Raw genomic sequence first — 15,754 nt, forward strand, 5'->3', positions numbered from 1 at the left:
CACATAAAGGTAATACCTGGCAAGCATTTATGGACTGACCATCTACAACACACTCGGCACAAATGACCAGACTTGTGTCTGTGGCATAGCACACCAATGCAAGCATTTAGTTCAGACTTTCCTCCCACTTGACTCTTTTCTGACAAGGGGTTTTTGTTTTTAATTATACACTAAAATAAATTGGGAGTATTATATATGATTACACAAAGGTTTTAAAAAATGGTCACACAGTCCATTTCAGTGCACACTTATCTGCACAGTAAGTGAAAGCGATCTAAGAGAGGCTGAGCTAAGCCCAAAGTCCTGGTCTATGCACCCCATGTGGAGAAAGGCCTTTCCAATTGCAGTAAGGCCTGGCTTCGCTTGTTTTGAAAGATTTTTTTTTTTTGCAGAACTGAGGTTTGAACTCAGAACCTCATGCTTGCTAGGCAAGTGCTCTACCACTTGAGCCATGCGCCAACCAGCTTTTTTTTTGGTAGGGTCTTGTGTTTCTGCCCATGGCTGGCCTCAGACTGTAATCCTCCTACCTATGCCTCCCACATAGCTGGGATTACAAGCATGAACCACCCCCAGTTTGTTTGTTGAGCTGGGGTCTCAACAGCTTTTTAGCTGGGACAGTCTTGACCCTGATCCTCCCCTTTCCCACCTCCAGAGGAGCTGGGATTACCATGCCAAGCTATCTTTAGTGTTTAGACAGGCTCCGTCTGCATTACAAAATCATCATTGCAACTGATGCTTGCTCCAGGCAACTTAATTTCATACTTCTCTTTCCCCATGGTATCACTCTTCCATATATTTTTCTGCCCCTTTGAAATTATAATCTGTCAAATGGTCTTGCCAAGATTTTCTGAATTCCTCAGGAATGGAGAAGAAGGTGCTTGCTGACTACCCTTGGCTGATTACTTCTTTCACAACGATTAAATTGGATTTTCACCTTGCTGTTTTTAGTGTTTACTGATCACACATTTTTTTTAACCGATATTCAGCACCTACAGAACTTTTAACTAGGAAGTATCCTGAGCACTTTAAAATGAATAAATATGATTAAATAACAGTGCTGAAGTCTCCCAGCACTACAGAGGCCAGGAGCCAAGCTCATCCTTTATTTCTGAGTTCAGTGACATTTCACTGAATGAAAAGACTATTAAATATACCATGACACAAGCATCAAAGAGTTAATGATTTTAAACTCTAATTGAGAAGGCACAGAGAAAGTGAAGACTCTAAGTGCATTATTTCGGACATCTCAGTGGATGGAACCCTTACCTTTTGATGAGTTTGATAGATCTGAACGCTTCGTCCATATCTCCGACGGTGATGAAGAAGCTGAAATTGAGCATAGCATCCCGGGTAGGCTTGTCACAGTCCTCCAGACCCACAAAGTCTCGTAGGGGTTTCTTGGCCACCATCTGGGGTATATCAGGTTGCCCAGAATCCACTCTTTCTTCTCGCTCTGCTTCTCCAGGCTGGAAGAGAAGGGCCCCATTTGCTTGTCAGTTCATATGTAAAGGTAATGCCTGTACTCAGTCTCCTCTAGATTCAAATCAGTCACAGGAAAATCCACCTGCAGATGGGCACAGGCCAAGTGGTCTCCTTGCAGTCCTGGAAAGCTTTTATGTCACTGATATAAACAGGGTTTTATCACTAGTTTCAGATAACAGGTAAACAAAAGCTGTCCAGGTGTGAACTCATTTCTGAGGCACTAACTCACAAATAGCAGATTCTTCGCAGCCAAAACGGTTATTTCTTCTCCCTTCTCCCAGGTATGTTTCATAAACTGTAAAGACTTTTTACCAGCTTTAAGTCAAGTCAGACATGCATACATCACTGTGAGGTCTCTTAAAATTAAGGAACGGGGACTGGGGCTATGGCTCAAATAGTAGAAAGGCTGCCTAGCAAGCGTAAAGCCCCAAGTTCAAACTTTAATATGAAAAAAATCAAACAAATACCCAGCAGCCTGAGTTCAGGGAGAACTTTCCAAAAGGATGGCATGGGTGAGTTTTGTGTCCTCCACTGGTGTTCTCCAGCACAGTCATCATGTAGTACAGCACATGGGACCAGCTCCTCACCTGAGTACCTTTCTATACCCAGTACCTTCCACATGGGCTGCTGAGAGGACCACTGCCCTATCACCATTCCTTCTGCTACTCTTAGTCTTTTCACCTGCTGCTCTGCACCCAGTTCACTCCCTTGAAGGCCAAACCCCTTCTCTCTGAGGACCGTCTCTTACTTGCACATGCACTCCTCTCTATGAAGGCTATCACGACACACCCTCCTTGGGCCAGGCTTCCCCTGCAAGTCTTCCATCTGCTATCTCCTGACTTCTTTTTTTGCAGTACTGGGCTTTGAACTCAGGGCCTCATGCTTGCTAGGCAGGTGCTCTGCTGCTTGAGCCATGCCGCCAGCCCTCTTTTGCTTTAGTTTTCAGGAGGGAGCTTGTGTTTTTGCCTTAAGCTGACCTCAGACTGTGATACTCCTACCTATGCCCTTCCAAGTAGCTGGGATCTCACCAACATTTTGCCCAAGCTAGCCTCAAATCACCATCCTTCTGATCTCCACTTCCTGAGTCGTTGGGATTACAAGTATGAACCACATTCCTGGCATGTTTTGTTTCTTAAGAGAAGGTCTTATTGGCCTTGAACTCACAATCTTCCTGCCTTAGCCTCCCAAGGGCTGGGATTACAGGAGTAAGCCATCTGTGGTGTAATAGCAATTTCAGCCACCTTCCTTAGCTCAGATCTTATGAGCTCCTCAGTCTTACTGTTCCTTTTGAGGCTGACCTACTGCCCTGGGGAGGAGACAATACCTGACCTGGGCTTTAAAAGTGGCAGAGCTTGTCAGGCCCCACTGTGGCTGGGAGAACTTTCTAGGCACAGAGCAGGGCATAGCAAAGGCCCTGAATTTATGGTCCACGGATGTGTGTAACTGGGTTACTACAGGCAGGAAGCTGAAGAGTTTGGACTAGGTCTGCACTGAGTGAGAAAGTGTCAGAAAACAATAGGGTTTAATAAATGGCAAAGAAGCAGCCAGACTTCCTATCAATAACACCATAGCTTTGGTATGGGTCTAATGAGAACCCAGTTTGCACACTGGGGAAATCTTTAATTTATTGTGCCTGGCTCTCATTTTGGTTCTTGCATTTGTGAGGCAGGGACTATTTATCCTGTGTCACAACAGATGAGAACCTGCAAGGTCACACAGTACAGTACTAGGGACCAAGAACTGTTGGGACTCTTTCTGACCACCCTTGAATGTGTGGGCACTGGATACCTGGTGGAAAGGAGCTGAGAAATTTGTTTGTAGGCAAACAGAATAAGGGCAGTATTTCTGTATGTATGTATGTATGTATATTTGTTGAGATAGAGTCTCACCTTATGTAGCCCAGGCTGGCTCTAAACTCTTGATCCTCCTGCCTCCATGCCCTCCTTCTCCCCACCGCCCCACCCAGTGCTGGGATTACAGTGTGCACTAATGAGGGCAGCCTTTAAAGAAGCAAAATGCTGTTTGTCTGCTCCTTGCCAGCACTGTACAGGCTGAGCTGATAACTGCCTATATTGCAAATGTAAGTCGAATAAGCATTTCCTGTACACAGATATCAGGGAAAGGGCATCAGATTCAGGCTTTGCTAGGTGACATGGCACCCTGCTCAAACAGTCCCAGCCACCCAGCAAAGCTCCCTACATGGGTGATCAGGTGAGGTGGGAAGTGTCAGTGCACATGCACCACAGCAGAAAATGAAGGAGGAAAAGGGTCTCAGAGAAATGATAAAATCAAAGTGACAAATGATAACCTGGGCTCTGTACTTACGACTGCATCATACACGCCTCCTCTCTGGAACAACAGCTGAGTGTGGGCACGGAAAGGGAGATGAGAATGAGAGACAAAAAGAAAAGATGAATAAAATATAAGGAAAAAGCAAAAAACCACAATGTAAAATGAATGAGGAAAACTCAATAGAAAGAATTGAAAAGATCTTTCCCAAATTTTGAATTGTCAAATCAGAGAGAAATTAAAGCACATAAACAACATAAAATAAGAATGAAACTGAGAAAATTGTTAGTCGGTGGTACTAAAATCTATTTTAAACAGGACAACTAAGGAAGCCTGCACTGATAAGAGCAGGGAGCCCCTGAATTTGGCAAATCACATCACTTTCCTGATCTAAACTGCTCCTATGACAACCTCTAATGGTTGTGAAATACTGCTTTACACAGTGACTTGTAATATCAGAGCCTACCATACCCAGACCTACCACTATACATGTGAGTCTGACAGATCCCAGAACCAGAAGCCCCTACACCCGGTCACTTCATTGTCGCAAATCAAAGGGAAGCATCACCTTCCATCCTATGTGCTCTATCCAACTCCTTCAAAAGTGAAACAGAGCTCTAGGAAGAGCCTCAATGGGTCCTATACACCTGTGACTGCCTGGCGGTCCACACAGTACAGTTGTGTTGCTGGCCTACGCAGAGGGGACTGCAATATGTGTTCCCCAATGGTCTACTGTCCCCACCTTTGGCTGCAAAAGTAACAGAGGATAATTGTAGAAAATAAGAAAAGAACACAAGTCTTTTGTTGTTGTTGTTGTTGCAGTACTGGGGCTTGAACTCAGGGCCTACACCTTGAACCACTCTGCCAGCCCTTTTATTGTGTTGGGTTTTTTCGAGATAGGGTCTCACAAACTACTCACCCAGGCTAGCTTCAAACTGTGATCTTCCTGAGTAGCCAGGATTACAGGCATGAGCCACCAGTGCCCGGCCACAACTCATTTTTAAGATCAATTTTACATTGGTCACCTTATGTGAAAATCTAGAAACACTCAGGTAAAAGCTGGTACCATTTAGCCCCTTTTCTGTGACAATGGAAGGGAATTGGTAGGGAGGCTGTCTACATGTTGCAGAAAACAAATGTCCAGCAGGAGGGCAGCTTCCTCTGTCCATGGGATCAAAGCCTGGCAGCAGCTGCTGCAGTCCTCACAGGTTGTCCACAGAGCTTACTAATAGCACCATCCCAGGCTGAAATCCTGAGCCTGTAGGTCCACCAGGCTCCTGGATGAAAAGGGCCTCAAGTTAGGCTGGGGTGTAGTTTAGCATGGCAGAGCACCTCCTAGCATGTGTGAGGCCCTGGGTTCAACCCCCAGCACCAGAATGGACAAATGAACGAATGAATGATAAAATAAAAGCCCTTTAGGCAACTCTGGAGCCCCAGAGCTTGAGAACTGGTGGCTGGTGAAGCAAATGGACAAGACACTCACAGGTGAGCGTGCCTGCCTGGACTCAGGATACTCTTACGGCAGATGCAGATCTGCCGTGCACACTTCAATCTGCACATTGTTTCAGAACCAGAGACTGATTCAGTTTCAGGTCGAGAAGGGACCTTGGAGATGGACTATGTCCCAGGAAAGGTAAAGAACTTGTACAAAACAAACCTGGCTGGGGAATGTGTTTATTTGTGCTGAAAATGACCCAATTCTATCAAAAATTTAAAAACAACTATGAGCATGTGTCTTGTTTACTCATAAATATAGAAACCTCCTGGAAGGAGGCACCAGCTGGCTCACAGTGACCATCTCTGAGCTGGAATTATGGAAATTGTATTATCTCTGGTTTTTGCTTCTTTATTTGTAGTACCTGAATTTCTTATGGTGACTACAGGAATATATAATTAAAAAAAAACTTGGCTGGGGCCATGGTTCAAATTGTAGAGTGCCTATTTAGCAAGCATAAGACCCTGAGCTCAAGCCCCAAGTACTAGTAAAAAAAAAAAAAAAAACCAAAACCAAGCAAAAGCCAAAAATACCAGACAGAATAAACAAAGAAAAGACAGAAGAGCTGAAAGTTGTCATGCCTTCAGAAGTCAAGCCAGGAGGGAAGGGTATCAAGTCCTGCCTGAGTCACACCCAGGGGATGCTGCTCACCAGCATCACTTCTGTCCATTCTGAAAGCAAAGTCACTGCTAATGTCCCTGAATGCAGGAGACCTCCATATTCCCTGGACTTGAGGTGATACAATTGATGACTTCATGAGAGATGAGCCCAGGAAACCTCAAGGGTTAGCTCACCTGTGTGCCCTGGAGACGCTCAGAACAACCCAGCCAGACAGAGGGGAGGACAAAAAGTACCTGCACAGATCTCATGGACTCGCACCTTTTTTGTGAAGTAATAATGGGGCACTTCCATCCCCAGAAGGCTCTGGTAGGCAGGAGGCCGGGGGAAGCTGTCATGGAGCAGGAAACCATGCTCTTCAGAAGTGAAGAATGATAGAATCAAAACATCTTCCTGGGAAAGAAAGGACAATATTGTTCTGTTTCTAATTCAGCAATATAATTTTCTATTTTCCTACAAGTTTCTGTTTTCACTGCCAGGACATTTACATAACCCAGAAAACACAGAGAGAAGAACACTGCCCCACAACCCCCCCCCACACAAAGCATCAGGTTTTCCCGAGGCATGTGGTCACCACACCATCACTGGCAGGGCTTCTCAGCCTCTTCTCTGCCCCTTTTTGGAAGAACTGAGGCATCTTCTAGAAGGCTGAGACCAAAAGACCCCCTGAATGACTAATTATTCACACCTGAGTTGATGAAGAACTTCAAAAGAGCTCGTGTGCCAGGTGCTGGTACCTCACACCTGTAATCTTAGCTAGTTGGGAGGCTGAGATCAGGAGGATTGCAGTTTGAGGCCAGCCTGGGCAAACAGTTTGTGAGACTGCATCTCCAAAACAATCAGAGCAAAATGGACTGGAAGTATGGTTCAAGCGGTTTTGCAAGTGTGAAGCCCTGAGTTCAAACCCCAGTCCAATAATAAAAAAACAAAGCTCTTGTGTTTTAAAAGATCTCCCCTTTGGTTTCTTTACTCTGATTTAAAAATTCAACAATGCTAATGATGACAAAAAGGCTCTTCACTCTGCTTTTAAGGAATGGGGAGTGCACAATACAGAACTCAAGTTTCTGTTGGACCTTGTCATCTGAGAATGGAATAAGCAACGCCAGGATTGCCTTCCTGCTTCTGCAGTTGCTTCTAAACAGGAAATAATGAGGTGAAGAGAACACAGAGCCTTTCCTCACTACTGTGGTGTGAACTCTTACAAACACATCATCCTCGAAAAAGACAAAAGGAACTACCTGATCAAATGGCCAGGAAATAAACTTCCATTGACACATTTTCCTCTTCCACTAGTTATCATTTGCTGTTCTCATTGCCCCTGGACTTGTCACCTTGCTGTCTAACTTTAAGAAAATTCCTCCAGCAATTTCTTTGTTTCTTTCATTCCAATGATAGAGAAGCCACAATGATATGTTTTACCACTTAGTGTTTTAGGATCAAGGACAGGATTTGCTTCTGAGAATCTTGGGGCGCTGACAATGACTCTGGATGATCTCAGGGGCATACTCTCACCATATTGGCCTTTGGTATGGATTCCAGTCCTGAAGTTTTAGGACAGGCTGCTCTGTATGCACAGATTTCTCAGGCAGGGGATGAGGTGGGTTATACAGGCACATAGATCGCTGGTCTTTCCAAGGGACATCTGATGTCCCACAAAACGTAAGACTTAGACCATGTCAGAAAGTCCTAGCCCCTGTGAGTGTACAGCTCTAGGGCTTGTGAGTCCTATAGAAGTGGGGAACACTGAGGTGAGGGAAGAGGTGGGGAAGCTCCCTGGTGGGGCTGTGTCTTGTCTGAGGGACTGGAATGTTGAGGAACAGATGAGGGAGCATGGCTCCTGTCTCAGATTTAATTTTGGCACATGCTCACGTGAAGGATTAGTTCATACTGACTGTTTCAATAAGGAGCTCTGCTCTTTTTTTTTTTTTTTTTTGCAGTACTGGGGCTTGAACTCAGAGCCTACACCTTGAGCCACTCCACCAGCCCTTTTTTGTGATGGGTCTTTTTCAAGATAGGATCTCATGAACTATTTGCCTGGGCTGGTTTTGATCTCTGCCTCCTGAGTAACTAGGATTATAGGCATGAGCCACTGGTGCCTGGCAGAAGCTCTGCTCTTGAAAAAGAATAGCAATAGTTGAGATAAAAGAACCAAGAAAACAACATTCAGAGTCAGACCAGAGGGCGTGGAACAGTCCACCGCGTGAGCCTGAGAAGAGACTCACCCCACACTGTGGCTTTTTTCATGTGGCCCAACATGGGTCTGACCACCGTCAGCCAAGGAAAGAGTCCTAACATGACAGTGATGCTCATTCAGTGGGAAGCATGAGGCAGACACTTTACTCCACATGCATGAATTTTTCCACTAGTTCTCCCATAAGCCATGTCATGCAAACCCTACATCTGGCGAATGGTCACCAGCTGTGTATAAACAGATACAATGCAGGAAAGCAGTAGGTACCGTGTGACGGGTGCTGTCCTCTCCATGGGGCTGCTTGTCTGCAGCCTGCAGCTGGGCTCCTGTTGCCTCTTGCATGGCCTCACACGCAAAAAGCCTGGGTTCACTTTGATCCCAGAAATGGTTCACAGGAATGTAATTCATTAGTCTCTCATCCTCAAAGACATGGCTCCTAAAACAGAAGGGAAGATCTGTCTCTAACCGAGAAGAGCTCACTCAAGAGGGCCTCAGTCACTGTAACTGCCACAGTCTCTCTCTGTACCTCTGCACAGTCGCACATCTTGTCAGAACACTCCTCCAGACTTTAAGGAATTAGATGAAAAGGTCATGGTGACATCTAGTTTGAGGAACACAGGGCATGATGTATGAAGAGGACCCAGAGGTGACCCTGTGTGGCATTGCCCATTTTTACTTTAGTCTCTCTCATCTCTAAAACCCCATGTTTTTTGGCCCAGAACTTGCTTGAGTATTATAGAGAGACAAAAGGAACTGCACGGCAAAGAATGGATAATATCTCAAAGGAAGTCAGATGTAGTGGTACACACCTGTAGTTCCAACTACAGGAGGCTGAGGGAGGGGGTTGCTTGAGCCCAGAAGTTTCGATCCCAGCCTGGGCAACACAATGAGACCCAATCTCAAAAGAAAGAAGCTGCCTGAGGTGAGGGAGACAGTGAGCCGTGCATGCCATCCCCAGAAGAGCCCAGGGTGGAAGGTAGGAATGCTGAGCCCATGGTCTGGGGTTGCTGTGCAGGAGAGCACCAGGTCCTACAGGAAACATGCATCCCTCACTGATGCCACAGCACCAACACTGGAGTTGTGCCTGTGGGCCCTGCCCCACATAAGTTCTGCATGGAATGCAGGGCCAACGTGACAAGCACAGTATTTTGGATGGAGCGTTTATTGACTGCCCACAGGGTACCAGACACAAGTTGGTTTCTTTGAAGTTAGACTGGCCTAGCAAGGGACACAGAATAGACAGAAAGAAGGCTGTCACTTTCAAAAAGAGAAGTCAAGCTGGGTATCAGTAGATTATGCCTGTAATCTGCCTGTAATCCTAGCTACTTGGGAGGCTGAGATCAGGAGGATTGTGTTTCAAGGCCAGCCCAGGCAAATAGTTCAAGAGACCCCCATCTCCAAAAAAAAAAAAAAAAAAAACAGTGAGAGAGAGAGAAGACAGGAACAACAGGCAGAGAGTTGAGAGAAAAGCATGAATGAAAAGACATTTCACAGCCAGGTGCCAATGGCTCACACCTGTAATCCTAGCTACTCCAGAGGCAGAGACCAGGAGGACCGTGTTTCAAAGCCAGCCCAGGCAAATACTTTCTAGAAGACTCTATCTTGAAAAAACCCATTACAAAAATAGGGCTGGTGGAGTGGCTCAAGGTATAAGCCCCCAGAACAGAAAAGCTAGAGTTTGGTCATGGACAGTCGAGAGGAAAGGTTTGTTCTGAGGTTTTAAACCTGGACGGCAGGTCTGGCAGAGTGACTCAAGTGGTAGAACACCTGTCTAGCAAGGATGAAGCCCTGAGTTCAAACTCCAGTACCACCAAACAAAAACAAAAACAAAAAAAACCCAAGTAAACCTGGATGCGGAGAAAAGTGGTGCCACCGTGAGAACCTGCGCTCTGGGAAATGGGCGACGGCTGTGGCTGACTCACAGGGGCGAGATGCTCAAGCGAATGTGCTCTGAAGTGGGAGGACTGGGGCTTAGTTAGGTGGGAAGGGAAGCCGGGGGTGTTAAACTAGGGCATTAGCAGGAGTGTGAGGGTCTAGAGACAGGACTGATGAGGAAGGTGGGTGGTCAGGATTCAGAGGAGGCTGGGCAAGAGGAGATGTGCCAGGATGGAGGATCTGTTAGAACTAGCAAGAGTGGGGCTGGGAGTCTAACTCAGCAGCAGACATTTCCTAGCATGCACAAGGCTCTGGGTTTGACCCTTAGCACTTTAAGCAATCAAATAAAGAAACAACAAAAAAATTAGCAAAAGTAGCAGAGAAGCACAAAAAAGGACATAAAAAACAAGCCACTGACTCCAACATGCAATTCCTCTGCTGTTCTGTGAGCCACTGATCCAAGTCTAAAGGTTTCCACTTTATGTTTTGCTGTACATACCCTGTGTTTCTGCTTATTTCCTGCCTTACTTACACAGAATTAAATGTGGGTGGTAGTGAAATGCTGTAAGGACCTGAATTCCTATGAACATGTTCTCAGTAGCAGAAGGAACTACTCAGATATGGTACACTAACCCTCTGGGTAAGACAATTATTTTTCCTAGAAATACATTCTCTGCAAAGACAAGGGCCCTCTTTCCTGTTGGAAATGATAATGAGTCTAAGGTTCCCTCCCCCCCGCCACCGCCACCATCTCCCTCAGTCCTGGGACTCTTGGGCTATTGTACAGACACTTCGGTTAGAGTCCTTCCCAAGTTCAAGTTTCCACTTGGCCAATTTTAGAACCTGCACTCTGGAGGACAGAGACCAAAGACTCAAATCTACCTCAACTGCTTAAGTGTGTTTCTGTTTTACTTTTGTTTTTACTACTAGTAACTGTCATGAGATCCCGTGAAGTTTGAAATATTAACTTAGCAACAACCTACCTGGAAGTTGAGAAGTAAGCAAATATTGTCTTCAACAAAATCCACTCAACCACAATCTTACTTGTTAGTCCCTTGTCCACTAAAGGGGAGCATGTCTCTCTGATCAATCTGTCCAGTCTTGAAATCAAAGACAGTCACTGTGTCCATTTCAATGTCGTAGAAGCAGATTTTGGAATCAGGGCTGTTATCAGTCTGGAGAAGAAAAGAAACAAGACAGGTCAGAGAGCAACTTGGGCCAGAACCATGTGGCCTGTGCCCAAGGCCCAACATAGCACGCTTGAGAGAACCACTCCTGCTGTTAGCCACACTGGCTTCCAGGGAGTGTCGTACTTTCAAAATACATAATTCGAACATTAACTTCTCTTTAGCCCACTGAAACAGTTTTTGAGCTTTACTTTGTAAACGCATAGAACTGAAAATGAATGCTAAAACGCTGTGCCCTGCTGCTCTCAGTATCGACCAGAGATGTTTTTGTTTTTTTAGCTAAGGTAGATTTCTAAGGAACCAGAAGGAATCTGGATTCTGATAAAGCAACTCTTACACAGCTGAGTACAAATTAATCAAGTTTTACAAAATGGATGATGGCTGGACACATGTAGGGGCTGGCATACAAGGTGGTGAGTAGAGGCCAGTAGTGGGACCACTGTGATGCTCAGCCACCCTGCGACCCTGGGGAAGAAGGACAATGCCCACTGCTCAGCTCCTGCCAACAAGGGGATCCTGGGAGCTTTCCAAGCTGGTGGTTCCATTTCAAGTTCACAGCAGCACCATTCACAATATCAAGAAAGGGGAGACACCAAGTGTCCACGGATGGATGAACAGATGAACAACATTTGGTGTATTCATACAACAAAACCACAAGAAAATAATGGAAACACTGACAAATTATACAGCATAGATGAACCTTGAAGATGTTATGCTGAATGTGTTAGTCAGTTTTTCATTGCTATAACAAAATATCTGACAGACTATTTAAAGGAAGAAAGATTTATGTTGGCTCACGGTTTCAGCACATCATGACAGGGAGGAGGTGGCAGAGCAGCTTACATCATGGCACCCAGGAAGCAGAGAAAAAGAATGCCCTGTGCTGGAAGGTTCTCTCCTTTTTCCCCTTTAATTCCATCCAGGCCCCCAGTGTGTGGAGTGTTGCTGCCCACAGTGAGGGTGAGCCTTTCCTTCTTAGTCCTCTCTGGAAATGACCTCACAGACACACCCAGAGGTGGGCTTTACTAATCTAGGCATCTCTCCATCTAGTCATGATGACAATCTGAGTGAAAGAAGCCAGACACCAAAAGCCATTTTCTGTGTGATTCCATCTGTATGAGATGTTCAGAACAGGCAAACCAGAGACCATAACAGACTCATGGCTGCCAGGAGCTGAGGCAATGGGGGAATGGGGAGTGACTGCTTAATGTGTATGACATTTTCCTTTGGGATAATGAAGATGTTTTGGAACTAGGTAGAGGGGATGGGTGCATAACACTGTGAATGTACTAAGATCCACTGTTTTCTCACTTTGTTATGTGAACATCACCTCAACTTTTTTTTTTTTTTATTTTTAAGTGCTGGGCTTTGAACTCAGGGCTGGCCTACACCTTGAGCCACCCCATCAGCCCTTTTTCGTGAAAGGTTTTTCGAGATAGGGTCTCATGAACTACTTGCCCAGGCTGGCTTCGAACCGTGATCCTCCTCTGCCTCCTAAGTAGCTAGGATTACAGATGTGAGCCACTGTGCCTGGCTTCCTCAACTTTTTTAAGACCCTGCTTTTTTTTTTGGCAGTACTGGGGTTTGAACTCAGGACCTCATGCTTGCTCTACCAGCCCTTGAGATCCTATTTTAAGAAAAAGATACTTTAGCATTCCCAAAGGTCTCCTTGGTCTGCAATAGCTGAGGAAAATGTCTCATCACAGGGGAAGAAGGTGGGAAGGTGCTGACCCACCCCCAGGCAGCAGCACCGACAGGGAAAGCAGGACGTCCTGGGTTCTCCGCACCTGTGTGCTGCCCTTCGTGCTGCCAGTACTTGGAGCCAGGGGAAGCAACAGAAAATAAGTCGATCCTGGTTTCCACTCCAGATTCTGCTTTAGCCTCCTGGAGAGGCCTGGCCTCAGGCAGTTGCAGAGTTGCTCCAATGATGTTGGCTGAGGAGCTACCCTGCCTCCACTTCTTGATGACGTATCATGATTTCTGAGGCTGTCCTCTTCCTGGAACGCTTTCCCTGAGTGCTCATGGTTTCAGATTCTCCCCTGCCCTTACTCAGTGGGTTCTCTTCCACCTGGCCTCACAATGATGCCTGTGTGACCTTACTCTGCCTCCATTTCTTGCCCTTCCGATCTTTTATTGTCCTTCACCACCATTGTGGATCTGTCCCCTTCTTTCTCCCCCATCCCAGCTGAGCTGACACTAAGGCAGGACTATAAGAACAAACCTTGGCTGAAGTATTTACTGGAGTGGTGCTGGATGAGGAACTTGTATCATAATCGTCACTATAAAATCAGGGAAGTGGTAGATGCAAAATGTAACTGATAATGATGTCACCACTGTCCCTGTAGTTCACTGCTTCTTACCGCCTTCTTTTTGATCTGTGCAGAAGAAAGGTATGGTGGGCTCCAACTCCCTACCCTTCACCCCTTCTTCTGTGCCCACCAGTATCTTGCAGCATCATTCTCAGACACAGCTCCTACCAGGTGACAGAATTCAGATGCCAGGTCTGGGTTTCCCATACCCATAAAGCAGTTCTAGGGAACACATGTTCAGAACTTAAGGAGACTCTGGGAAATTTTACCCTAGCAGACCCTGGAATGGCAAATGGGATGTGAGATCTTTAAAAAATAAAGGCAAGAGAGAGAAAGAGAGAGAGAGAGAAAGACAGAATTTGCCAAGAGTTTGGACAAAAGATACCATAGGCCTAAAAGTCCTCATGACTACAAAGGGGAATCATTAAGAGGTTTTTTTTTTTTTTTTGGTGGGGTAGGGTGGGACTGGGGTTTGCATGCTTGCAAAGCAAGCATTCTACTGCTTGAGCCACATCTCCAAGTCCATTTTGCTCTGGCTATTTTTGGAGATGGGGTCTTGTGAACTATTTGCCTGGGTTGTCCTCAAACTATGATTCTCCTAATCTCAGCCTCCCAAGTAGTTAGGATTATAGGCATGAGCCACAGGTGCCCAGCTAGACTTTTTTTTTTTTTTTTTTTTTTTTGAGATGTGGTCTCACCATGTAGCCTAGATTGACCTCTAACTCAGTCTTCTGCCTCAGTCTCTGAGTGCTGGGATTACAGACATATACCACTATGTCATCTTATCAACAGGTTTGATTACATAAACACATCAGCTTTCTTTGGTAGTACTGGGGGATTACACTCCAGTCCTCGAGCTTGCTAGGCAAGCCTACTACCACCTAAGCCACACCCTCAATTCTTTTGCTTTTTGTTCATTTCCAGATAGGGTCTTAATACTTTTTGTGTGATCTTCCTTCCTCCACTTCCTGAGTAGCTGGGATTATAGGTGTGCACCATCACACTTAGCCAAAACATCAGCTTTCTGATATCTTTACAAATGGCATGAACAAAATGAAGAGCAAACAAAAACCAAGGGAAGGACCTGCAGCAAATAGGACAAGCTAAGAGTTCCCTGTTCAACACTTATGCTCCATGCCACAGAGCCTGATGCAGCCTGGGCTCTCCTGGCTCAGGTGTGCCCATCATGTTCTCTCCTGGACTACAGAGGACAAGCATTACTCATGACACAAGGACGGCAGGGCTGCTCTTACTCTATACCCTCTTTCTCCTGCCTCCTAGAACCTTCACACCTTCCCTTCTGCACCTTCCCAGCAGTGTTAACCTCCCTTGGCCTCTACTTGCAGCCTTGCTTCTGTTTCTTTGGAACACCAGTCTCTGTGCACTGTCCCCACTTGCATTCATTCCTTGCCACAGGCCTCCCTGGACCCACAAGCATGTCCAGTACCACTAGCATGGTGCACACAGTCCCTGGCCTCTTCTTGTTTCTGTGCACACTCATCTGTACCACAAAGATGCTGAGGGGATGATGGGAACTGTCCACCTCCTCTGCGCCCCAAGCTGCCCCCTTATCCTTAACAGCCTCCACCTCCCTGGCTGCACCTGCTTGCTTGGCTTCCTCAGGGCCCAGCTGGGTTCTTGGGGCTGGCAGCAGACACCTCTTTTCCTCCTGAAGCATCTGCCTCAGGGACATCCCCATGCTCATCCCTTTATCTCCACCTCCAGCCAGTACTGTCTTCAAGATCCAGGCTTGGTATCAGTAGATATGGAAGTGCCCACTTTCTTACCTGCACTCAATTCAACATGTCCACCTCCATTAATACCCCCACCCCCTTACCTGAGCCCAATTTAACATGCACACCTCCTTTCCTCCCCCAGATGCTGTAAGGGTTAGAAACAGGGAAGACATCTACATAGCTCCTGTCCCTCCAAGCAGGACAGTCAATCACCAAGCCCAGAGGCTGCCACTCCCACCACATGGCCAGTTCTCTCAAGGTGGTCACAACAGCTCAAGGGGAGCTCTGTGCATACCTTGCCCTGGCAAGTTCATTTAGAAACAACTCTACAAAGAAAATATTGACATTATGCACCTTGCCTCAGTGCTAAGTCACACCAAGGTCAAAATCCACCTCCCAATCATGCCAGCCTCATCCTTCCTTTCCATCACTGAGACATGCCAGTGCTGAGGCCAGGCCCTGCCCACCATGTCCTCACTTCTAATTCCTGCCTCTTGTCTCAGCTCCACGGTCACCCCCTCAGGGCACTCCCCATCCACCCAGATGGCACAACTCTCACTGCCATATGCTTT

General features: G+C 46.2%; 1 protein-coding gene across 5 annotated transcripts in view; it reads right to left on the reverse strand.

Annotated features, from left to right (window-relative positions):
• Ift140 (intraflagellar transport 140) overlaps positions 1 to 15,754 on the reverse strand; it is an 88,531-nt gene that overhangs the window by 40,743 nt on the left and 32,034 nt on the right. For all 5 annotated transcript variants that reach the window (XM_074059200.1, XM_074059199.1, XM_074059198.1 and 2 more), the window contains 4 exons: positions 10,995 to 11,125; positions 8,343 to 8,511; positions 6,146 to 6,277; positions 1,267 to 1,466 (listed from right to left, as the gene is read on the reverse strand). In XM_074059200.1, the coding sequence (XP_073915301.1) occupies positions 1,267 to 1,466; positions 6,146 to 6,277; positions 8,343 to 8,511; positions 10,995 to 11,125 (632 nt within the window). The remainder of the gene's footprint in view (positions 1 to 1,266; positions 1,467 to 6,145; positions 6,278 to 8,342; positions 8,512 to 10,994; positions 11,126 to 15,754) is intronic.

This window comes from Castor canadensis, chromosome 17 (assembly GCF_047511655.1).
Source record: "Castor canadensis chromosome 17, mCasCan1.hap1v2, whole genome shotgun sequence".
In the NCBI taxonomy this organism is placed as follows: domain Eukaryota; kingdom Metazoa; phylum Chordata; class Mammalia; order Rodentia; family Castoridae; genus Castor; species Castor canadensis.